At 61.7% G+C, this 24,628-nt stretch overlaps 1 protein-coding gene across 9 annotated transcripts in view; it reads left to right on the forward strand.

Moving 5' to 3' along the window:
* ATP11A (ATPase phospholipid transporting 11A) overlaps positions 1-20,153 on the forward strand; it is a 114,153-nt gene extending 94,000 nt beyond the window's left edge. Inside the window, exons 21-30 of one of the 9 annotated variants that reach the window (XM_047720451.1) lie at positions 445-547; positions 748-893; positions 1,351-1,410; positions 2,230-2,357; positions 3,956-4,091; positions 8,968-9,033; positions 9,672-9,775; positions 10,883-11,048; positions 13,089-13,175; positions 16,234-16,372. In XM_047720451.1, coding sequence (XP_047576407.1) covers positions 445-547; positions 748-893; positions 1,351-1,410; positions 2,230-2,357; positions 3,956-4,091; positions 8,968-9,033; positions 9,672-9,775; positions 10,883-11,048; positions 13,089-13,166 — 987 coding nt within the window. In that variant the 3' untranslated portion in view covers positions 13,167-13,175; positions 16,234-16,372. Of the gene's footprint in view, positions 1-444; positions 548-747; positions 894-1,350; positions 1,411-2,229; positions 2,358-3,955; positions 4,092-4,509; positions 4,599-8,967; positions 9,034-9,671; positions 9,776-10,882; positions 11,049-13,088; positions 13,176-15,202; positions 15,300-16,230 lie in introns of those variants that run through there. The other 8 variants (XM_047720448.1, XM_047720450.1, XM_047720453.1 and 5 more) reach the window with 8 other exon arrangements.
* Positions 20,154-24,628: the final 4,475 nt, after the last annotated feature.

Raw genomic sequence — 24,628 nt, forward strand, 5'->3', positions numbered from 1 at the left:
GGACTACCCGCTTGAAATCATTCCCTGTGTCACATTTCCAGATCAGATTTGCACGCATGACAACACTGAGCGTTAAAATAACACGAGACGCAGCTTATTTAGGAGAAAGAGATGCTTGTAGCAGACGGCCTACAGGGCCGTGTCTCCTGGCTGAGCGTGCTGTCCATGTGTCCCCGGGGCTTGCGTGGCCCCGTCTGCTGAGTCTGCCTCAGCAGCAACGCACAGCCGTCGCCCACCAGCCCTGTCCGGTGACCGCGCATGAGCCACCTTCTCTGCTCGCGCGTCGGCAGCATAAGGCTGGGCCTGCACACAGACGGCAAGTTCACGCTGAGCCGCTCACTGTCCTGTCCTCCTCAGCTGACTTGACGTCTGTGTTCCGCCTAGGTAGCGATCTGGGCCAACAGAAAACAGAAGACATAAATTCTCGATTTGCTTATTTTCCAGATTGTTAAGTTAATCAAACTCTCCAAAGAGCACCCCATTACTTTAGCCATCGGGGATGGCGCCAATGACGTCAGCATGATCCTGGAGGCACACGTGGGCATCGGTGAGTAGCCCGTGTCCGGGAGCCCGTGGGCAGGGAGGGGAGACCGGCAGTGGGATGAGGGGTGCGGGCGCAGGGGCGGCGGGACGAGGGGCGTAGGGTGTGACCGGCCCGGGCCTTCCTGTTGCCCGTGTTTGCTGGCGCCTGTCTCGCCGCCTGCCGCTTGCCCTCGTGTGGTGCTGAGAGCAGGGCCCTTCCCGCAGGTGTCATCGGGAAGGAGGGTCGCCAGGCCGCCCGGAACAGCGACTATGCTGTCCCGAAATTCAAGCACCTGAAGAAGATGCTGCTGGTTCACGGGCATTTCTACTACATCAGGATATCTGAGCTCGTGCAGTACTTCTTCTACAAGGTGGGGTGTCCGTGCCGCGGCCGCCTGGCGCGCTGGTGCCATGGGGACGGCTCAGGAAGGGACGGGCCAGCAGGGAGGGGGTGTTGCGTTGCCCTGAGAGGGGAGGGCGACACACCGCTGCGCACACAGCTTCGGCGTGGAACGGGCAGGAACCTGGCTGTTGTCGTGTGGTCGAGGGAAGGTTCTGCCATGTGTCCTGGCGAGCAGTCCTTGTCCTTGTCTGTCACGCACTCAGACTCTTCCCTGGCCACGCTCAGGCCCTGCCGTGTCCCAGAACGCTGTCCCCTCACAGAGCTGCCATGGCTCGTGCCGTTAAGACGAGAGCAGGCTTCATGCCCTTCTGGGAGCACAGGAGCTGCGGGGTCACGTGCTACAGGCACCGCGGGTCTCAGGCATGGCGCGGGGGGTGTGGTCCCCGGCGTGTGTCGGACTAACCCACGTGTGGCTTCCCTTCCAGAACGTCTGCTTCATCTTCCCTCAGTTTTTGTACCAGTTCTTCTGCGGGTTCTCACAGCAGGTGAGCCCGGCTGTCTGGAGTCAGACGCTCCCCTGGGCCTTTTCGCCCGGCCCTTGTGGGTGGCGAAGGGGGGAGCGGGCTGCAGGGGCGAGTCAGCCATATGGGGGAGCAGGGTACAGGGGTGAGTCGGCCATATGGGGGAGCGGGCTGCAGGGGCAGTAGGTCAGGGGTGCTGTGGTCTCCATCTCACACCCCCGTGCAGCTGTCTGCTGGCAGGGTCAGGAGTAGACGTGGAGGCGCGGTGGCTGCCGTGGGCTTCTGCGTGGCCACAGCGAGGTGGCCCGCTCACCCATCCCCGAGGCTGCGGTGGTTTCTGCCCCTGAAGGAGGGACCGATGGCATCTGAGTCCCCGTCCCAGTTTCTGCCCCTGAAGGAGGGACCAGTGGCATCTGAGTCCCCGTCCCGCACACCTGGCCATCAGCCTCTGGCACGCTCAGGGGTGCCGAGCTGCCTGGGAGTGTGGTGGCCCCTTCCCGTCACGTTCCTGCTTCTGCCCGAGGGGCCGGGCCAGGGAGCACTGAAGCTGGACGGTCACGGTGGCGGACTTCTCAGCCGCTTTTCTGCTGCTGGCCTGCAGTGGCCGAGCGGGGCGGGTCCCGGGGGCACCAGTGTCGGCCGTGGCTGTAACCAACAGTGGGCACCAGGACGCACTGAAAGACGTCCCTGTGTCCATAGCTGCAGAAGGGGACACTGTGCAGGTCGGGCTGCTGTGGGTCCGGGTCTTTGCGAATCAGAGGAGACGTGTACATTTCAACGAAGCGTGAGAGCATGTGGTGACCCGCGGAGCACGGTTCTCAGGCCGATTCTGTTCTCCTGCAGACTTTGTACGACACCGCCTACCTGACCCTGTACAACATCAGCTTTACGTCCCTCCCGATTCTCCTGTACAGCCTGATGGAGCAGCACGTCAGCGTCGACACGCTCCGCAGAGAGCCCTCCCTCTACAGGTACCGGTCGCGCCAGGCCGGCCTCAGGGCTCACTAGCACTCCTGGTGCCCCCCAGCCCCGCACGCCGGTCCTGCCAGACCAGAGCCCTCCGTGGCCGTTGGGCTCCCAGCCACCGGAGAGGGTTTGGGGGGAAGCATCCTACCTCAGACTAGGGAGAGGGTTTGTACTGCCTTTGAAACATGCCTGTTAAGCCAGTGGGTCTTACTGTGCTTTTCAGCAGTTCCAGAAAGACCCAGGATCTGTGTTTCTGCCCCTTGGTGACCCCAGTGGATTTGGAGCCTAAATGATCCTTTAAAAACCAAGTGTGCTCCATTCGGTGAGATAAAAGGGAAAGTTGACAGGTCTGATCTCAGAGTGCCCTTTTTGGCTAAGAAGTGTCTTTAATGATCAGGAAGAGGTGTTGTTCTGCCATTTTGGAATTTCCTCCAAGCTGGCTGGCAGATTCAGGCTGTTACTGCTTTTGTGGCTTTTTAAGTTTAACTTTTCACATCAGAACGGTTTGAAGGCCACGCAGGTTCTTGAGTCTTCCTCCAGCATCCCTGGTGCTTAGCGCCCAACGGAACGGCATCCCCGGGTGCCCGGGTTTCCTGGTCTCTGTCTCTGTGCACCTGCCTATGCACGCACACATGGTGGGTCTCAGGTCTGCACAGTGCAGAGCACCTGCCAGCCCCATGGTCCCCATCGGGGTGTCCTCCGTGACACGGGACCTGGAAGCCCCTGATCCCCAGTGGCGCCCGCAGGCGATGAGCCGGCAGGCGTGGAGCTCACCGTGTGTCCGTTCAGCGGTAGGGGAAGGCGTGTGAGGAGGCAGGAGGCGCTGGGTAGGCCCGCCTCCAGAGGGACCCGTGCAGCTGGCCTCCCGTGTACTCACGGGTGTAGGAGTTGTGCCAGGAGATGCGCCACGAGCCTGAGGCCTGCAGCCCGTATCTCACGGGAATGTGTGTGGACCTTGTGTCCTGGGTCCATGCACGAGCAAAGATTGAGTCTGTCATGTGAGTGTCCATCTGGAGGGAAAGAAGTGAATGTCATTTGCGTTTGATCCCACGGGGACGTCGTCCTGGGTGGAGGGTCCCGTGCCGCCGCTGGGCATGGGCTCTGATGACTGGGCTCTGACTCTGCTTCTGGTGCAGGAGTCTGGTGCTCTGGCTGTCCCCCAGGACTCTGTGGAGCCGGGCGAGGTGCTGGGGGAGGGACAGGGTGTTCAGCAGGCGGCCAGGGGCAGGCAGAGCAGGTGACATGGGGACACATTTGGCACTGGGAGCTATGAGAAGGAACCCAGCGGGATCTGCCCGGAAGGCTCTGTGAGGTTAGAGCACGTGCCCAGCCCCAGTGCCCCTGTGGAGGGGTCAGGCAGGGACGGGGCAAGGCTGGCCAGGCAGGGTGACCCGCGGCAGACAGACCACCCATCCTGTGGACCGGGCCTGTTTCTCTACGACCCACTTTCATGGCGTGGCCTCACCAGCTGGCTCTGAGGCTGGGGGGCAGTGCTGTGACTGAGGGGGCCTTCCCGGCCCGATGGCACTACAGAGTGTGGGGTGGCCCGGCCAGGCGAGAGTCTGCTGTCGCTGACCCGCGGTCTCCCTGTCCCCTCGCGCAGAGATATCGCCAAGAATGCCCTCCTCCGCTGGCGCGTGTTCATCTACTGGACGCTCCTGGGCGTGTTTGACGCTCTGGTGTTCTTCTTCGGTGCTTACTTCCTGTTTGAGAGCACAACAGTGACCAGCAACGGGCAGGTTAGTGTGGAACCGCACGTGCGGCCGGGCCACGGGGGGTCCCGTACGGGTGCGGGTCAGGGTGGTCCGTGGGGCCTGGTGCGGGGCCTCCGTCCAGCAAAGCACCTCGAGGCCACGGCGCCTCTGCACCTGCTGGACGCGCCCCCAGGAGCCCCAGGCCGATGGCTCTCTGTGCCACCACGGTTCCGTTGTTCCGTTCCGTGGCTCAGGCGTGGCTCACTTCCTGCGGGAATTAATTCGTATTTAACATGTCGCTTTTGTTCACACTCATTTACCTTAAGTGCCTGCCGCTCGCGGTGAGCAGGTCTAGAGTCTGCGGGCGGGCAGGCGGCTGCCTGCTTGTTCGTGTAACCTCGGGGATGTTTTATTCCTATCTCGCTTTTGTCTTTTTGCCACGGGCGTCCCTCCCCACTCTCAGATAGTGACCACCAACACACACATGGTAAGAAAACTGTGGGTTTGTTCTCTATGTTTTGGAGTGCCTTAAAAATAAAATATTTCTCGAAATATTTTCACCTGTGCCCTCTTCTGTGTGCTCTGTCGGTAGAAGCCTGCTAGCAGCCGCTGGCTCCCAGGCGGGGCCGGTGCTGTCTTAGACGAGTATGTCTGCATTCGGTTGTTTGTCGTGCTGTTTCTGGAGTTCTGTGTGGGGCCCGCCCGCCAGGCGGTGGTGGTCTATGACACATACGTCTGAGCTTCCATGCGTGGCGCCGGCAGGCTCGGGAGGCTTGATGGGGACACCACGCTGAGCGCAGCCGACCCAGGCCTCCGGGACTCTCCGGGGGATGCGCAGGTGTGCTCCAGGGCCGTCCCCTCTGGAGCGCCGCCCAGGTTCAGTGGCCACGGGACACAAGTCCCTCCCCGCCAGGCGGCCCGCTGCTCCCGGCGCGTGGTGACCTGTTCCTTCCCTGCGTTACGAACGGGCTGTTCTCCTTTGTTGCCGTGGAAGTCACGTTCGCTAACTGATGTCGGAAATGCTTTAAAGACCTCGTTTCACTTCCCTAAAGCCTGGCGTTTCTGGGAACGTCCTCTGTCTGCATTTGCCTGGACCGTTCCCAGGGCAGCTGGCCCCGAACTGTCCTCCTGTGGGGTCTCCGCGTGCCTTCATGTGGCCAGGCCCTGAGGGGGGCTGTTGTCTGTGTCTGAGGAAGCACGAGGATTCCGGGTCCCCGGAGCCGGGACGTCAGGACCGACGTGGCCTGTTAGCGCTGCGAGAGGCCTCCTGGCGCGGTGTGGCTTGCCCGTCGCTTGGGCAGCTGGAGTTCGGATGACGTGACGTCCACGCACGAGCGCGCGCACCGCGGTCTCGTGCGACGCCGTGCTGTTACTCTCCGTGCTGCTCCTTCATTGCCCCAGACTCGATAGTATCTGGTGAGACGCCTGGATGTGGCTGTGCCGGCTGGCGTGCACAGCACGTGGTCTCTCATGAGGTCTGGGCAGTGCCTCCTCCTTGTGCTCCAGTGTCCGGAGCCCTGATGTGCCCCTAGCTGGACCTCGTCCACAGCACCAGAGAGCAGCCCCACAGCTGCCTTGCTGCGTGCTGGCTGTCAGCTCCCAGGGCCTCAGCCCTACTCTCCTGCCTGTCCGGACGTGACGCACATCTTGTCGTGTGAGAAGCAGCTTGGAAGCCTGGTGATGCCATGAACCAGGCCCAGGGTGGTCGATGCCAAGCAGGGGCGCTGAGCTGAGGTTTTGTCCACAGCCTCTGAGAGGCGAAGTCTCCTGCAGGTCTGTCGTCCTCCGTAGAGGAGGGGAGCCCCAGGGCTGGGCTTGTCAGAACGAGATGGATGGTAGCCACAGCGCCCGGGTCGCGAGTGGTGCTCATTTTCCTCCCGTATCCCTGGGAGGGCAGGAGACGCACGCGGCTGGGTTGCTCAAGACCACTGCGCACAGAGCAGGGCCAAATGTCTGGTATTGGAGCCCTAGCCACCCCTCCCCCCCGGTGCCTCCGGGTCTCCAGATGGAGCCTTTCTTGTTTGCTTCGTCGGTAAGACGGTTCGATCGCCCACAAGTCTAAGACGGTGTTGTAGCGTCATCCTGCAGTGATTCAGACAAACCCCCAAACCCAGGTGCTTCGAGGGCCAGTCTCCGGAGACCCATGATGCCCTCGGGGTACCAGGGGTGGGCAGCAGGAGTTGGCGGACTGTACTGTCCATCCTGCTCCGGACACCCACCCTTCCTGCTCGGGGGCAGCCTGTGGTGCTGTGGTCCGGAAGTCCCATCCCGCTGATGCTCGGTAGGGGAGTACCCCTTTCCTGGAGAGCTGCCTCGTTCTGTAGGAACGTGCATAGGTCACCTGTGGTGTGGGGGACAATCATGGTAACTTCTTGAAAAGAAATTCACTAAGGAGCGTTTTCTGCATAGACGCCAGGAGCCAAAGCTGTTCCTCTCTCTGACACACACCCAAGCTCACAGAGGCCGGAAGGGACGTGCTTGTGTTGGGCACTGGGGCTCCGCTGCAGTCGTGGTAATGGAGGTCAGCCAACGTCCAGGACAGACGGCGGGTTCTTAGGGCCGTGACTTGAGAGAACACTGGTGCTCGTTGTGGAGTATACTTACATCGGGAAATCTGGATTTGAGGGATTTTAGGAGCGGGACGCTTTCCTGCAAGATGCTCCCGTGAGGGCGGGGGCCAGAGGGCGATCGGCGAAGCTGGAGGCTCACAGGCTCCACAGGCGTTCATGAGGCTACGTGTCCCTGGTCGTCTGTGCCGAGGGGGTGCTCTGTTAGGAGATCGGGGGCTGGCAGCCAGGGAGCGATGTCATTCCGAAAACAAACCCTCTGGGCACACTTTAATCTCCCGCCCCCAAAACCCATAGAAATAGTGACAAACAACTTGAATGACAAAAGCCTGAGGGCTCCCCCACCACTAATGAGGACTTGAGTGGGTGTTCCCAGAGCTGTCCCCTGACTGGCTGTCCCAGGGAGTCGGAAACCACCAGCTGAGGGCACAGGTGACAGCAGAGCAGATGCGTCCTCACTGCCAGAGCTTGTAACCGAAACTCACATTTTTGGAGCCAACACGGTCGTGTGTTGTCACCGCGTCTGTAGGAATGACAGCTGAGACCCGTGCGTTCCTGCGCGAGACACCGGTAGCCTTGCTCGGTCACCCCGGGTCTGCTGTCCTTTCCAGCTCCGCAGCCTGGCCGGTTCATGGTGCTCTTGGCGAGACGCTGCCCGCGCGCCACACGTGTTCCTGCATCCTGCTGTTGCCCGGCCCTTCCGAAACCCTGCCGGGCGCCCTGCCAAGCAGGGGTGGTGACCACGGCCGCCACAGTGTTGGAAGCGGAGGGGCCGGCCTTCCTCAGGTCCCGCTGACGGACCCGCGGATTCAGGACCGCGCCAGCCTGGCCGTAGGCTCACCCTGTGCTTCCGTCTGCGAGCATCGGCTGCCAGGGCAGACCAGACGGCGGTGCAGTTTCCGACACCCTGCGGGCCGGGCGTCTCTGTGGGCTGCGGCCACGCTGCTCCTGGGTTCGGACTCTGAAGTTTGTCCTGACCCCAAAGTGAAACAATGACGAGATCACACTTTCTGGTCGGAGTTTCTTACCTGGGCACTGTGGCCTCTGGGGCTGGGGACTTCAGGTCCCTGGGGCCACCCTGTGCAGGCAGCAGACCCCAGCCCTCCGTGCAAGATGACGGCAGCAGCCCCCTCCCCAGCGTGGCAGCCAGAACTGTCCTGGGCCTTGGCAGGGGTCCCCTGGAGGCAGAGTCACCCCACGTGTGGGTCCGAGCGAGGGAAGCCCCCTTCCGGTCACACCGATGGACGGGGATGAGGACCAGATGCTGGTGAGGGCTGTGGGGCCCTCTGTCCTCACTCAAATTCTAGAATCCTCCTCGCCTCCGTGTCCGCCTGCATCTGCTCTGTGGAAAACGAGCTCACAGGAAGCCATTTGCGTTCCAGCCGCTTCGTGCTTAGTGAAATAGAGCCGTTTGCTCTTAAAAAGTATGAGGACCACTTTCTGAGAGGCACGGTTCGCAGGAACCAGAAGGGGGTCGGTGCTTAGGGGATTCTGGAGAAATCTCGAGGGGAGTAAGATCTCCAGCAGACTGATTTCCCCTGAGAGAAAGTCGGTATTTTGTTTTCTGTGTCTGTGTCTGTAGTTGAGAAACGTCTTGTTTTCGTGATTCGATCCTGTGTTTCCACCTTGTGTGGCTTCGCGGCACCGTGCGGGGTTGGGGGGGGGCCTGGCTTCCTCGGGGCTGTGGCGCGTCTGTGGGTCTGGCCATCGCACTGGCTGCCGGGGCCTCTGTACAGCTGTCTTGTCCGCCTCCATTCCCCTTGCCCTGGGCACATCCAGGGGAGAGCCATCCTCGGGGTCCCTGCCTGGGACACAGTCGTCCCCTCTAGCTGCTCGCGAGCAAATTGCTCCTGCCGGTGGCTTCCTTCCAGAGAGGGCAGGAGTCTGAGCTGAGCTCGGAGGAGGCAGCCAGTGCTCCCGAGTCTGTTCTCGAGCGGGTGGGAGGCATGGGGCCCGGGAGCTGCGTCGTGTCTCTTCCCCATGACACACGACATGGAAGAGACACGGCCGGCACCGTGCTCACTAGCGTTCTGGCTCTCGGGGATTTTCTCCTATCCATCTGCCACGTTAGGACTGGTGTTTGGGGAGGATCAAGGGGGCCAACATTGAGGGGTCGGTGCAGAAGCTGCTCTGAACCCATCCCTGGACTGCTGGCCTGGCCCCCAAGGGTGGTGCAGGGTCCCTGGGGGTCTGGGGTGCCCCAGGTGTCAATAGCTGGCTACTCCCTGTCCCTGTGTCTTTGGGGTCTGGAGCGCTGGCCCGCCAGAGCAGTGAGGTGCGTTCTCTAACATTCTCAAGTGTGGAGGGGGGCGATGTGTACCCACTGCTGACTCTGTGGACGGTTTCCCCCACAGATCTTTGGAAATTGGACCTTTGGGACACTGGTGTTCACCGTGATGGTCTTTACAGTCACACTAAAGGTGAGTGCTTGCTGTTCCCCTTCCTTATTCAGCAGCCCCGTTCCTCGTAACTGTGCCCGGGCTGGAGGCCCCTGTGTCCTGGGCCACCTTCCGGGGTCACATTCAGTCATTTATGAAGTCAAGGGGAGACGCAGCACGCCGGGCCCCGGGCGACCCAGTATGTGAACTTAGATGAAGGAGGGGTGAGTCAGATTAGAATTCCTTCAAATGACAAGCAGCCCCATTCTAATACAGTCAAAATCTACCGTAAAATAAACGTGTTATGGGAAACTCAGCTCTTTTGAGAGGCAAGCCCGATGCTGTGTTCAGGGCCATGCAGACGGTCGCCCCCACGTCTCCGCAGCGGGAACGCAGTGGACATGGTAGCCGGCCGGTCCGGGACGCGCTCCCCGGGAACACCAAGGACCGGGCAGCCGGTCCGACCCGGGGTGGGCTCCCCAGAATGCCGGGCCACCGCCTTCTCTCTCTCCTCTGGGGGCCTCCAATTCTGTGCCCCCTCAGCAGGTTTACGTCGGCGCTCTGGCTGCTGTGGGCCGGGGTGGTGCGCGCTCCTCGTTCTCTCCTGGTGGCAGGTCTGCGCAGCCGCGGCTCCTTCTGGCCCTCAAGGGCGCCCTTCACGGCTGGTGTGTGTCTTTCAGCTGGCGCTGGACACGCACTACTGGACTTGGATCAACCACTTCGTCATCTGGGGGTCCCTGCTGTTCTACGTCGTCTTCTCCCTGCTCTGGGGAGGGATCATCTGGTATGTGGGGGAGCCACGCCGCGTGACCCGTGGTCAGCTGAGCCGGGGTGGCCGCAGGGGCCCTGCTCCAGATTGCAGGTCAGATGAGGCCCCTCAAGGGAAGTCATTTATGCCATGGCCTGGGCGGGAAGTTCACCGTGGCTGCCAGGTGGAACACGGGCCGGTGAAACCGCGGTGCTGGTTCCGTGGCCTCTGACGAGGGCGAGAAGCAGCTGGCTGTGGCGCCTGCTCTGCGGAGTTTCCCGTCACACCTTGGCTCATGCCGGTCCTTCTGCCCCGGCCGTCCTTTCCCATTAGCCTGCCCTGTGAGCTCTTATGTGTCCTTCAGGACCCTGTGCTCATCGCCCTCTGTGTGCTGCCGGTGACCCCCAGGCAGGGCGGTCCCGCCTCCTCACCGGGTCACCTCAGCCTCTGTCCCCGCTCGTCAGGGCACCCGCGCCTCTGCCAGAGACGGGGCGTTTCATGAGCACAGCTGGGACGGGGGGGTGCCTGGGCGTGCCTTGCTCTGGGTGCACTGGCGGGTGCAGGGTCCCCTCCCCCGCGGGAGCCCCCCCTCCCCCCCAGCATCGCTGACTCCTAGTGGCCAGAGCCAAGCGCTGCAGGCTCGTTGGGACCCGCAGGTGCGGAGCTCCATGGCCTCCAGCCTGCCCAGCACCGTCCACGTTTTGTCCCAGACGCCCACCTGCCCGCTGCTGGCCTTGGGCGTAGACACGGCGGAACTGGCCAGGTTCCCCGTTGGCCATGGAGCCCCGTGGAGCTTTCTCGAATCGCAGATGTGCCCGAAGGGGCCACGCAAGCCGTTCCCACAGAGGGCGAGCTGGGGGCAGCTGGCAAGTGCCACCGGCTGGAATCGTGCATGTGTCTGGCACGGTCGCCAGCTCCGGGGACGGCCTTGTCTTTGGGAGGACTTCGTGGAAGCCTTTCCTCCCGCCCCGTTCCTCACACCTGGCCGGACAGGTCCGTCCTGCGGCCCGTTGCCCGCGAGCGAGGTGCCCACCCCCAAGAGGGTCAGGGCCGGACTTGAAGGCCTGCGCCGCCGGGGGGCTCCTCCGGGCAGGGAGAGCGGAGCCCCCAGGTAACGTCCAGCCGGCCTGTCTGTCTCTCCAGGCCCTTCCTCAGTTATCAGAGGATGTACTATGTGTTCATCCAGATGTTGTCCAGCGGCCCCGCCTGGCTGGTCATCATCCTGCTCGTCACCGTCAGCCTCTTCCCCGACGTCCTCAAGAAGGTGCTGTGCCGGCAGCTGTGGCCCAGTGCCACGGAGAGAATCCAGGTGCGGACAGGGCGGGGCTGCGGGCGGGGCTGCGGGCTGTGGGGCGGGGCTGTGGATGGTGGGGCGGGGCTGTGGGCGGGGCTGCGGGGGGCCAGGGTGGGGCTGTGGGCGGGGCTGCGCGGTGGAGGGGGCACCCAGCCACAGCGGGAGCTTGAGGGAAAGCAGGAGAGGCCGGTGCTGGGAAACGTGGTCAGTCCAGGGCGTCCTGTTGAGGGTGAGAAGGTGGACGCAGGGAGGTGCAAGGTGACCAGCGTCCGACCCCAGAAGCTGGTGCGCGGAAGTAGGGAGAGAGCAGGAGAGGAGGACCGAGCCCCTGCAGAAGGAAAGTCCTTTGTGGAAACCTAAGGAAGCTTGTAGGTTGAATCCTTGCTTCGGAGGTAAAAGTGCGTTAGCTTTAGGGGCGGTGAACGTGGCCCAGACGTTAGCGTTTGTGTTGGGAAGTTCCGGCGCGCACTCGGGTCGTTGGTTTCCACGATCCCAGACTGAGGCCTCCAGCCTGGACCTGCATTCAGGAGAGGGATGACACGTGCAGCCCACCCCAGCTTAAGGACCGCAGCAGGTGTCACTCCGCGTTCTCAGGGAGGGTGCGTCCCCCATCCCCTCACCCCCGCCATCTCAGAGAGGGCACTTTCCCCATCCCCTCACCCCTGTGATCTCACAGAGGACACGTCCCCCATCCCCTACCCCTGCGATCTCAGGACACACACCCCATCCCCTCACCCCTGTGATCTCACGGAGGACACGTCCCCCATCCCCTACCCCTGCGATCTCAGGACACACACCCCATCCCCTCACCCCTGTGATCTCATGGAGGACACCCCACCCAATCCTCTCACCCCGCAATGTCAGGGAGGGCACCTTTCCCATCCCCTACCCCCCGCGATCTCAGGGAGGGTGCGTCCCCCATCCCCTCCCCCCATCTCAGGGAGGGCGCGTTCCCCATCCCCTACCCCCCGCGATCTCAGGGAGGGTGCATCCCCCATCCCCTCCCCCCCATCTCAGGGAGGGCGCGTTCCCCATCCCCTCACCCCCGTGATCTCAGAGAGGGCACTTCCCCCATCCCCTCACCCCTGCGATCTCAGGGAGGGCGAGTCCTCCATCCCCTCACCCCTATGATCTTAGGGATCACGCATCCCCCATCCTCCAATTCTGCAGTCTCAGGGAGGACACACACACCCCCATCCTCTCACCCCTACAGTGTCAGGGAGGGCACATCTCCTATCTCCTCACAGCTACGGTCTCAGGGAGGACACTCCCCTCACCTCTGAGATCTCAGGGAGGGCACGTCCCCCATCACCTCACCCCTGTGTCCTGCCCATGGAGGTGCAGAGCCTCTGTAAGGAGAAGAGAGGGTCCTGTCAAGTGTGCAGGCAGAGCAGGGCTCTCCCTGCAGAACACAGGTGGACGTGCAGGTGGGAGGACTCTCCGTGCCCTTGAGGACATGAGGCAAGGCCTTCCGGGCAGCTCCCTCGGCCCGGGGCCCCCCCTCCCGTGCTGTTGGCTGGCCTCAGGTGGGAAAAGGCCAGGCTGCTACTGGGTTTGCAGGGAGCGAGGTCCAGGCACTGTGTGTGCCCGCCTCCACCCGTCCCAGTGGTTGAATGGGATCCAGGGGGCGGGGAGCTTTCCCAGAAGTCTGTGCAGACTGAGTGTGCTGGGCGTGGTGCCCCTGGTTCCCCGCGGTTCCCTCCTGGGCGCCTGCGTGTCTGTAGTTGGCACGACGGTGCGTGAGTGTGCGGGAACACCTTTGCTCTGAGTTCTTGAACAAGCAAACATGAGAGGAGGTGTCGGGGCAGGAGGAGAAAGACAGCAGGGACGAGAGGCCTGCATGGCCCCGGGAGGGCAGTGTCCAGGGAGGCCCCAGTTTGCTGAGTGCGATGGTGGGGATGCGCGAGGGGGTTCCTGCCATTAACCGGGCTCGACTGCCTTAACTTGTTTCTCTTTTCCCTTCCTCCTTCCCTTTGTCTCCGACCTCTTTGCCTAAATAACCACTCCCACCTGTCTCGCGATGTGTGTGGCCCCGCGACCCCTCTGGGACTGCAGACTAAGAGCCAGTGCCTTTCTGTCGAGCAGTCCACCATCTTTATGCTCTCTCAGACCTCCAGCAGTCTGAGTTTCTAACGGAACAAGGTGATGCTTTTCTGTCATTTGGCATGGTGGGGTTGCGGTCACAGGAAGCGGAGGGCTGACTCCTCGCTGAGCTGTCCGGCTCCCAGCCTGGGCTCCTGTGGGCTCAGGGAGAGCGCACGTCCGGAGCTTCTGGGATGACGCATATCTGAGATGCGAGAAGTACACGTGGCCCGTGCTTCTCTCTGGGTCCGTGGGAGGTCCCGGGTCCCAGCTGCCAGGGCACAGGGCTGCCCTGCATCGCACTGGCTTTTGGGTACCCGTGGCCCCAGCCCACGGCGGCATGGGTGAGGCGGCTCCAGCCCATGTGGGCAGAGTCCACGCAGCACGGCCCCCTCCCCGCAGCCAATGATGATGGTGGCAGGACCTTCTCACTCACGCAGCTGTGTGGACCCATTGCACAGACAGGGAAACTGAGGCCCCCACGACAGAGTGTTGCACAGGCCCCACAAGACACTGCAGGAAGACAAGGCTCACGCTGAGCCCACAGTGGACAAAGCCAGGAGAGATGTGTTTGGATCAAGTGTTTTTACAGATTCCCTTTCCACTTTTTAAAAATTCTGATGGTTTTTACAGAAAGCCTCTGCGCTGCTGTAAGTGGCCGTGCTGATTTATCTCTCAGCAGCACAGAGCCACGTGTGGGGCCGGTGCCCGGGGCCACGAGCTGCTCGTGAAGAGCCACGATCTCGGGCACAGCTGTCCAGGGGGCTCCCGTCCGTGTGTCGGCTGTGAGCATCTGAACGACACACCGAGGCCTCAGCATCAGGGATGGGAAGCTGTTTCCCAGCGCCGCTGGGTTCGTAGGAAAATACCTAAAGAGGCTTTGTTTCCTTTTAATGACAGCTCATCCTCTAAGTGTCATTGACGCTATTTTTTAACTAAGAGGATGGTGCGTTTTTAACTTCTGGTAATTATCAGCAATCAAAACTTTCCTACTCCGGTACCATCAGGATTTGCTAAAGTAAACGACATAGTTTCACTCACTGGGTACACACCTGAAAACATTTAGGATGAAATTCTTATTAGGGGACATATATGAAATTCTTATTATAGGGATGTATAAGTCACACGATGTGCTTAAGAATTGATTAAATCTGGCCAACTTTGGGCTAAAAATATCTACATTCACTGCTAGGGATGAGGTTTGCTGAAACTTGCTCTTAGAAGCCCACCTCTGGCTGCTCGGGGATGGCAGGTGCTGGGCGCCCTGCAGGGTACACGGCCCCCGAGGCGGCCCGTAGGCGTGCCCACACCTGCACCTCCTCAGAGCCCCCGGCACTCACACAGGTGTGCGTGTGCTTCTGGGAACCCCCCACAGCTGGCAAAACTTTGGAGGAACAGACCCCAGACCAGTCCCCACATCCGATGGACACTTGTTTCCTTGCACCTGTTCTGTCACAAGGAAACGTCTCAGGCAGCAGGTCTCGCGTGTGCACGTGTGACCCATGTGTACGTATGTGTATACATGTTTCGATGCGTTACCGGGTACGGTTCCGTCCCTGCAAGGAGCGCATCACCTCCCCCCGTCCATCCATCCTTCTCGCTGGAAGACTCTGCACCTCACACCTCCTGCTCCTTCCCCTCTTGAAATTCCCTCCCTGCTGCTTCCCGAGGCCCCAACAGGGTCTGCCGAGAAAGCCGGCGTTGGGCTGTGGCCCTGGGACCCCTGGGCCCTGCAGGAGTCTAGCCTTGGGGTCGGGGCCAAGGACAGGGACAGAGCGATGGCAGGTGCAGTCCCTCCCGTTCCGGGCGAGCACTGGGGAAGCTGCGGGTCGGCGGGTGCCCGGCCTGTGCTCCTCTCCGTGCCCTGGACCGTCCCGTGGTCGCCGCCGGGCGAAGGCTGTTAGGAAGACCCGCCCCTTCCTTCCCCGCGGCGCCCTCCCGCCACCCTCAGCTCGCAGCGACTCCCGCGGCAGACCACGGGCCCTTCGCCCACCCACCGCCCGGCCCGGCACAGGGCCCCGCGTCGGCCGCGCAGCGGGGTGACGGCCCGGACGGCAGGCACCTCAGTGTTTCTCCTCGCCTTGCAGCAGAGCACGAGCCTCAGAGCGTCGGTCGCTGCGGGCACGGAACGGCCGCTTCTGAAGGACCTGCTGTCGCGGCCGAGGCGCCGGTAGCCGAGGATAGGTAACCGCGCCCGCCGCGCCTGGCGGGCCACCCGGTGTGCCGTGACCCCCGCACTGCCCGTGTTCCTCCAGAGTTTTGTTGAGCCGCGCTAGTTCTGGTAACAGGTTCATAGCGGAAAAAAAGGTTTTTACGCACACGTGTGTCTGTCCCGGGTAAGTGACCTGCCTGAGCGTGTCTGGTGGCAGGTGGCTGTGCGTACACACACACGCGCATGCCGGCGTCCTCCCACACGCACTTGCGGGATCTTCTCACACGCTGTGCTCAGGGCTTAGTTTCCAGAACGAAGCTCGTCCCTTGGCCTTGGCTGTGGAAGGACCTTCCCCCGAAAGGTCTGTCGGGAAAGCCCGTGTTTTGACAAAAGGGCAGAAGGTGGCCCGGTTGGCGGGAGCGTTGGCCCAGGCAGACGTGCGGTGCAGGTGTGTGGTCGGCAGCGGCACACGGAGCCCTGTCTGCCCCGGGAGGGGACGGAAACACTGCCACACCCTCGACGCACCCCGATCTGGGTGTCTCCGCTGGGACAGGCAGGCCGCCTTCTCCACCCCGGGACGCGTGTCCCTTTAAGACCCGTTTCTCCCGACGGCTTCCCCCAGTGCCCGCCGCCCGGTGAATTTAATGAGGCCACAGCCTCCTTGGCAATAACAGCCTGACAGCCCAGCAGACAGAGTGTCCGTGTGCGAAGAGGTGATGGAGACCCAGCCCCACCCCGGGGCCCTGGCGGACACTTCACACGGGGACGTATTCCGTCTGGAGCGGGCAGGGGAGCCGTTGGTGACCAGAGTGCGGTCACCACACTGGCTCTGTGTCCTCGGCCACGTGGGACACACGTGCCCGCCCCGTGTCTGGACGGGAAGCCCCGTGGGCAGTGTCAGCACAGGCTGGGTGGGGTTCTCACCGAGGGTCTGGGACTGACACTGTCCTTTCCGTTCTCCGGCAGAGCACACGTGTGTGTGGCCAGGACCGCCTCCCCGAGCTCACCCTCCTGGCCTCCCCACAGAGCCCCAGCCCCGGGCCGTGTGGCCGGGCCCACACACAGAACGGGGGACGCTGACGTGGCCTCCTCTCGCCGGTCTCCTGCATCACCACTGCCCTCCCAGCCCCGTACCCCACAGGTGGACCGCTGGTGGACAGGCCACCGGTCCGAGGCTCTGAGAGCCACACATGTGCTTCTCCCTGCTCCCGACTGAGGGACGAGGACAATAGGACTGGGCTGGGGTGCACGGCTGGCCAGCGTCACCTCCTGGGGGCTGGCGGCCCGTGCAGCTTCCTTTGGGCCCCTGGTTGGGTTGTGAAGGACAGTGTGCGCGGCCCGGCCAGGGCCTCCAGTCCCACAGGCTATCGGAGGAGGACCCCCGCGTGAAGGTGGGCCATGAGCCGGAGTGGGGGCAGCCACACCGACCGTCCTGAGCGCAGGGGCCTCGTCCTCACCACGGGACGGGCTGGCCTTGCCCCCGTGCATCCTTGTCCAGAGCCCTTCCGTCCTTGTGCTTCTGGAACTGGCTGAACCAGACTGTGGCACCACGGTGCTCCTACGGCCTGTCGGAGTCCTAGCCGTGTCCTGCTTCTGTCCGAACCCGCCTCCTAGCGAAGCTGCTTTTCGGGGTTGTGTCAGACGCGGAGTTTGTCCCTCCGAGGGAACCTAGTGTCCCGTGTGAATCTGTTTCCTCTCCCGGCTGCCCCTGCGAGAAACAAGTATCGTGTGAGAAGAACAGATGACGCGGTCCTCTCAAGCCCCCAGTGCCGGGGATGGGACAGTCGTGCCCACAGCCCCTTAGGGCCTCCCTGCGTGCTTGCGTCCAGACGGCTCTCTCACCGGTTCCAGGGCACGCTGGTGGGGCCCGGGGCAGAGCCCTTCGGTGTCTTCATCGAGGGGGGCCTGCGGGGGCCGCGTCTGTCTTCCAAAGTCTATTTCAGGCCATCCAGGTCTGACACTGAGGCAGCCTCCGAGTCCTGAAAAGCGGGACTGCCGCCCCGGACCACTGCCCACGGCCGAGACTGGGCCCCAGATCCCTGTGTGTTGTGCTGGATCCGCCGCACTGCTGTCCGCCAGCCGGGGCGTCTCCGGGGTGGGCAGACCTGGAGGAGGCCGCTGCGTGGGCCGCCCTCGTCCCTTCTCCGTACCGCCATTTGTTTCTAGAAATGACCTCCTCGACGTAGCCTTAATGGTCCGCAAAGAAGACATTTCAATCTGAGATTCACAGTGTGGATGTGGGAACGGGCACTTTGGAGAAGAGCTTTGCCCGGAGCTCAGCAGGCCCCTGCCTGTTGCCGGGCGCCAGACTGTGGCCCTGGGGACGCTGGTGAGTGGACATGGGGTCGGCTGTGCGCCAGGCACTACAGGAAGTCCCGGTGTCACTGCTTGATTGTACAACGTCTCGTCTATAAAATACTCGTTTGGACTGGGGGACGAGCGGACTGCGTGCACAGAGTAGTTGGCGGAAGTTCAGGGGAAGTAGAAACAGCAAACCAAAGACCAGGAGAACGGACGGGGAGTGCACTGGGGTGTCCATCCCGCCGCCCTCCGTCCTGCCGTCCCGCCACCCTCCGTCCCGCGCGCCGCCACCCGTGTGTGGGGTGTCCTGGCCAGCGTTCGCGCCAGACCCTGTGAACAACGGTATGTGCGTTTTTACAGCTGTTTTTAAGAACCCAGTGTGGGTATCAATGTCATACCTGTGGGGGACAGATTCTCTGTATGTTTAGTTAACAAATTGTAATATATTTTTTTAGAAATCTTAAAATTGCCTTTGCACAGGACTATTTTCATAGCTGTTTCTATCTCTTTATTCATTTCTTTGTTAACATGCCACATCTAATTTTTAAAGTATGTTTTTAAAGCTTCTGATTTTTAAGTTGATGAACTTTTGGCCACTTTGCATTTAAATTCTGGTGGGAGTTTGGGGTGTGTCCGTGTCCAGGGGGTGCGAAGTCTCTGGTCCCCGGCAGTGGTGACGGGCTGAGGCCTGTCTAGAGCACAGTACTTTGCTTCCGGATTCTTCTTGGCTGATTGTGATTTTCATCTGCTGTTTGTTTTGTGTTTGGTTTGCATCCTTTGGCCTTAAAATAGAAGCTTCTCGAGGGATGGTTTGGTGTTCTCTTTCCGCCCGTACCGAGATGGTCACCATTTGCCTCTGATAACACATGTCTCGTTGGGAAAGTCACTAACCCCTTACGTGTGCCGAATGTCTTCTCTGAGATCGTTGGGGAAGTCCTCTGCACCTGCCCCGCACAGTGGACACGGGGCCGGAGGGAGGGTGGCGAGCCCCCAGGGCAAGTGTGTGCGTGGGACCCCGTGCGACCTCTTGCCTACACTAGTTCCTGTTCACTTGCCTTAAACTGACCTGAAAGCAAGTCCTGTCAGCGTCAAGCACTCCTCTTTGTCCCGAAGACCTCATTCAGGATGGCACCTGTGGACGGGTCACCACCGTGAGCTCCCACGCCAGCCCCAAACTGGTTCCGAAGCCGCACACCGTGCCCCTCAGAGCAGGTCACACTAACGCACAGGTGGTCCCGACCACGTCCCCGTCTCTTGCCTTCAGCTCCGTGTCCACTCGGGGCCACACGGTACACACACATACACGCTCCCTGGGCCCTGGCCCTCCTTCCCCCTTCCTGAGGGGACCCTGCCGGGAGCTCTGGGAACACAGGGCTCCCTGGACTTTGAGCCTCGCACCCTGGCAGGGCGCGGAGACGGGATGGACACGCTGCCAGGCCCCTCCCCGGGTCGGACCCCAGGCTGATCCGCCCCACGTGGCTCTGCCCTCAGCACAGGCAGCAGAGGGCGGCGTCTGGACCCCTCAAGCTTCCGGGAGCCCCCGCCAGCCCTCTGCCACGGGCAGCCGGCGGAAAAGGCGTCCTCTTGGCAACTCGGTGCGGAGCCGGCCCGACCGCTCCTGTGCGTCAGACTCCGGGGGTGAGTGGAGGCTAGACAAGGCCCTCGCGGTGCCACGCGCCCAGTTTCTGCAGTGACGGGCTGCAGAACTGTCGCTTGACCTGGTGAGATTTTGCAGCTTTAAGTACAAAAACGTCTCCTCCGTGCTGTTCTGGTCGGTCTCCAGTTGTGGCACATCAGCCAGATGCGCAGTGTGGCCTGGAGGGGGCTTTCCGGACCTTTTCGCTAAAACCACGGAGTTCGCTATGTCGCACTGGCTGGAGTGACCCGGCGTGGCCCTCCTTTCCTCCGAAAGTCGCATCATTTAACAGCCCGCGTCACGTCTACGTTTCTTTTGGACGCTTCCCAGTTAGAAACAGGAAAAATATCAGCTGGCAAATGCATTTTTTTAAGTTAGAGGGGAGGTGAATGGGAAAGAGAATCATTCTGAATATCGTCCGTAAACAAAGCTTTAATGAAGGTGTGTCAGAAGTATTATCGAAGTGTGATTCTACTTTTGCAGAAAAAAATCTAAGGATCAGTTTATATAGCTTTATTTTTTACCTTATCAAAATATACAGAATTTTAATATGCATATATTATTGTCTCTGACTTAAAGCAATGATGTGTGTCTGCATTGCCATTTAAAATGCCCATTCATCATGTAATGTAATAGAAGAGAATCTTCCACGTGTATTTAACACGAGTGGTATCCATAGTTGTCATCGTCATAAATACTGGAATTTATTTTTAAATTATTGAACATAGTAGGTAGTCATGTTTAATTGATAATGATTCATTAACCCGCTTTGAAAAATTAAATTGTGATTAAACCAAATCTTACACTTCCGCAAAGTTCCTTTTGTATGCTACTGATTTTAACTTTTATTTCTGTAGATAAAGTGTGACTTAATTATATTGCATTTTTCTGCAAACTATTTAAGCAGGAGACTTGAATCTGCTTGCAATAAAGAAGAAAAAAAATGCTGGTTGGTTTCTTTATGAATTAAAAAAAAAAAAACCAGTTGGCCTTAAATCTCATAGAGGCGCCTGGGTGGCTCAGTCGTTAAGCCTCTGCCTTCGGCTCCGGTCATGGTCCCAGGTCCTGGACTGAGCCCCACATCGGGCTCCCTGCTCAGCGGGGAGTCTGCTCCCCGTCTCTCTCCCTGCTCAGCGGGGAGTCTGCTCCCCCTCTCTCTCCCTGCTCAGAGGGGAGTCTGCTCCCCCTCTCCCACTCCCCCTGCTTGTGCACCGTCTCGCTGTCTGTCAAGTAAATAAATAAATAAAATCTTTAAAAAAAAAAACAACCTCTGGGGACAAGCTGCAGGGGTGAAACCTCTCAGCCTGAGGGTTTGGGCTGAAGGTGGGCAGGTGTCCCCCCCGGACGCCCGGGCAGCGGCCACACTTACAAAGGCCATGGCACCGCCCCAGGGCCACCCGCTGCTCCTCTGACCTCGACCGCAGACACCGTCCTACCCAGAGACCCGTCTGCTCCAAGGCACGCCAGTGAAGCCCGGGACCGGCTCACAGGCCTTGCGCACTCTCTGGGGGGCACCCAGGCTGCAACGTGACGCCCTGTCCCTGGGTCTGGATCCGGGCGGGGGTCCCAAGGTCATGAGGGGGTTCTGCTCCAGGCTCAGTCCCGCTGCTGGCGGTGTTGGGGGTAGACCATGGCAGCCCCCCCATGCAGACACATCCCCGTGATCTGAGCCTCATTGTCACATGGCTTCTACCTGTGAGCATGTCTGTGTCCATCTATCCCTCGTGAAGGACGCCGGTGGGACTGGTGGCCCATCCTCGTCTGACGTTTGTCGCCTCTGTAAGAACCTGTCTCCAGAGAAGGCCACACTCTGAGGTCCTGGGAGTTAGGGTCTTCCCAGATCTTGAGGGGACACGATCACCCCGTAAGGCCCTGCTCGGGGGACCCTCCGGGAGCGCGTCAGCCCACGGGGCTGGGCGAGCGCAGAGGCTGTGTGTGCCGGGCACACGTGCAGAGGTGAGGAGCTGAGGGCCGCAGATGCTGAGAAGTAGCAGCCCCGCGGGGAAGATGCGGCCCAGGTCAAGCCGGACCCCAGCCCGGGCCCTGGTTGTCGCGGGTGGGTGCGAGGAAGGGAGGAAGAGCGCTCTGCACCGGGCGGGGGGGGGGCTTGGGGGCCGAGCTTCCCCCTCCTGGAAGGACGCAGAGCCGGCCCAGGGGAGCCACCCCGGGGAGTATTGGCGTCGGTGCTTCCCTGTCCCCCCAGCGGCTCTGCCCCACAAAACCCTCGAGGCTGTCGGCTGGGGTACGTTCCTCAGCTCCCCTTTAAAAGCCCTCAGGAAAGGTTTCCGTTTGTCCCTTCTGTACCCTCGTTCTCTTCTCAGCCCCCCAGACTGGGCTCTTGTCTCCCGCTCCCCTGGGAAGGCCCAGGACACCCCTGCACCCCAGGCCCCAGGGTTGGGCAGGTGAAGGTGGGGAGGGGAGCTCCCCTGCCGTGTCTGTGTTCACAGCTGCAAGGCCCCAGGGCCTGCATTGGGCCTGGGACCTGGGACGGCACCAGGCCAGTGACGATGGCCCAAGCGTCCCCACACCCGCGAGGCTTCCGGCCGCACCGCCCGGCTGAGCGCGATCCGTGGCTGCAGGGTGGCTGCTGGGGCTGGGGGCGGGCGGACCAGCCCCGGCCATTTGCTTCTAGAAGCGGACACGCGGGAAGGCCCCCTCATGGGCAGAGCTGACCGTCACGGAAGGGGGTCCACCAAGGGCAACTTAGTTGAGGAGGAGCAAGCGAGGGAGCGTCATCTGCTGCTACAAGTGTCTAGGCAACCCGTGGCCTCTTTGGGGGCCGGAAGAGAGACCGGGAACCCCTTCCCCCCAAGAGTGCTTCTCTGAAACCCTGGGCGGCCCCCGAAGGACGGCCAGCAGCCCCCGACTTGCCGCAGGCACGTCCCCGCTCATCCCTCCCCCACCTTGGACCCCGCATGGTGGGAGCAGAGACGCGCTGAGGGGACCTCGTTTTTCTGAGGGACGAGGAGTGTCCCGTGCTGCTTCTCCTTATCCCCCCGCGGGGAGCAGACGTGTTCACCCTCTGAGATGTTACTACTTTTTCTTAATAGAGACTTTTTGGGGGGTGCCTGGGTGGCTCAGTCAGTGAAGCGTCTGCCTTGGGCTTGGGTCACGATCCGGGGGCCTGGTCGCGCAGGGCTCGGTGCTCAGCCTCCGCCCCTCCCCCTGCTCATGCGACACGCTCTCTCACGTACTCTCTCAAATAAATAAAATATTTTTTAAAAATAGAGAAATTTGGGGGAAAACTATGTTTTACATAAACAATGTAATCTCAGATGCTGGTTTCAAACAGTAAATCAGAGAAATGGGGACAATTTGGAAGGCTGATGAGTGTCCCAGGCTGGCCATGGGACACAGTGACCTGTGGGGACCCTGACGAGGGGTCCCCGTGCTCGGCCACTGTCTCACGGGCGCTGAGAGCAGTCCCAGCGACATCCCAGATGCGGAATCAGCGGGCGGACGTCCACCCCGCCTCCGGGACTGAGCCGGAGTCTGCAGCGGGAGCTCGGAACAGGGGCCCAGCCCAGGCGTGCGCTCTGCCCCCACACTCTCCCCTCTCACGGGACCCACACTGCAAGCAGATTCCCCTTGACACTTCTGCTGCGCAGGGCACTTCCTGGGGCCACATTTGTGAGGGTGATTTCTGTGCGGCTCCGGGAGCGGAAAGCCGGGCAGACCCGCAAAGGGCTCCTTGGGCCATAATGAGCGGGAGGGGGAGCTGGCATGCTTCTGTCCCTGGCGAATCTGTTTCCTCTCAAATTATCTTAACTTTAGAATGAGCTGTCTTGCTCAGAGGATCTTGGGGTGCTGCTGGTGACCAGCCCCTCCCATCTCTCCAGCTCCAGACCAAGCACAGGGGTTTCCCCTTTGCCTAATTTCCTGTTCCCCTCAAACCACCCCCTCCTTCCTGAGCCAACCTGCCCCCTGCCTTGTGAGCCCTGCCTGCTCTGTCCTGGCCCGTCCTGGGACCTCCCAGGAGAGTGTGGCCCCTGCAGACCCCGCATCCTGGGCCCGCAGAGCCGGGGCGTCCCCCAGGGTGCTCGCCGGGTGCTTGTGGACCTCCCACGAGCCCCTGGGCGCTCCACAGCCAGTCCCGGAGGAGGAAAGTGCTCCTGCAGGTCCGTGCTGGGCACCCTCCCTCCAGGCCCCTGTCGCTGTGCCCTAGGGGGTGGGGGTCTCAGGCTGCACCCCCACCTCGGGACTCTGTGTTGTGTGCCTAGAGGGGCCTCTCGGCAGAACGCTGTGGTTTGGTGGACAGCAGCCGCCCACCGGGCCCCTCTCCACGTGGGGAAGCCTCCCCTGAATGAGGCTCGTCTGCGTCTGCGTTCGGGGCGTTTCCTCCTCCATCTGCGGTCCTGGTTCCCATGCCCTGAGGCCCTCTGCAGGCAATCGATGTGGCCGAGAGCTCCTGCCCACCCCAGGCCCTAGGTCGGGCACCGGGCAGTGCTTCCCGCGGGGCCCGAGCCCTGGTCTCCCTGGTGGGCTGCTCCCCCGGCCCTCAGCCCCAGGCAGCACTGCTCCCCGGTAGCACAGCCCACAGGTGGCCGGCAGCCCCGCACGCAGGTGAGACCACAGCAAGGCTCTGTGGTCACCTGCCCTGCTGGCCACTGCCCCTTCTGAGCCAGTCCTGGGGGGCTGGGGGAGTCTGGCGTGGTCGGAGGGCCACAGCGCTGAGGCCCAGCTCCCTGCTGGCTGGCTTTGAGCAGGTCCCTTGAGGCAGGCAGGACCCTTGTCTCGGGGTCAGCCTTGGGGCAGAACTCCGTGTCCAGCCCATGTCCCCTCTGGGTGCCGGATCTGCACAGGGTCGGCTCTACCCTGGGTGGAGGGACGGGAACCCAGACCCTTGGCATGACCCCTGGCCACCAGATGCGTAGGAGAGGTGAGGGAGGGCCGGGGTGTCTCCTCCCCTTCTCTCCTCCCTCCCTCCCTCTGCCTCCTGGTCCCGCCCCTGCCCCAGACCTTTACCCCTTTCTCCCCTCCTCCTCCCCCACCTCCCCCTCTGCCCTCCACCACTGTCCCCGCCCCTGCCTTTCCCCGCCTTTCTGGGCACCTTCCTCTCCTGCACCCCTCCCCTCCTCCTTCCCTCCCCTGCAGCCCTGAGCAGCATCAGAAGAGGCACCTGTGGCAGAGGACGAGGGGAGGACTGTCCAGGCGGGCAGGTGTGCCAGGGTAGGGGGGCCGGCGGAAAGGGTGGATGGGGCTTGGTTGAGTTTCCGGAGGTGGGAGGGCCTTACCCAGGTCTCGGTGGAGGCACATCCCTGCGGTCACAGGGTGGAGGGCATGTGGATCCCTGTGCACATTGTCCCCTCCCCATTGTCACCAAGTCTGCTCACACGCAGCAGGTGTCTCCCCCCGCCACCTTGAAGAGCCACATCCCACACTCTTCTGAAGCGTCCCCCACCGCCCGCCGATCCATCAGGTGTC

The sequence above is a fragment of the Lutra lutra genome, chromosome 3 (assembly GCF_902655055.1).
Source record: "Lutra lutra chromosome 3, mLutLut1.2, whole genome shotgun sequence".
Taxonomy (NCBI): Eukaryota; Metazoa; Chordata; class Mammalia; order Carnivora; family Mustelidae; genus Lutra; species Lutra lutra.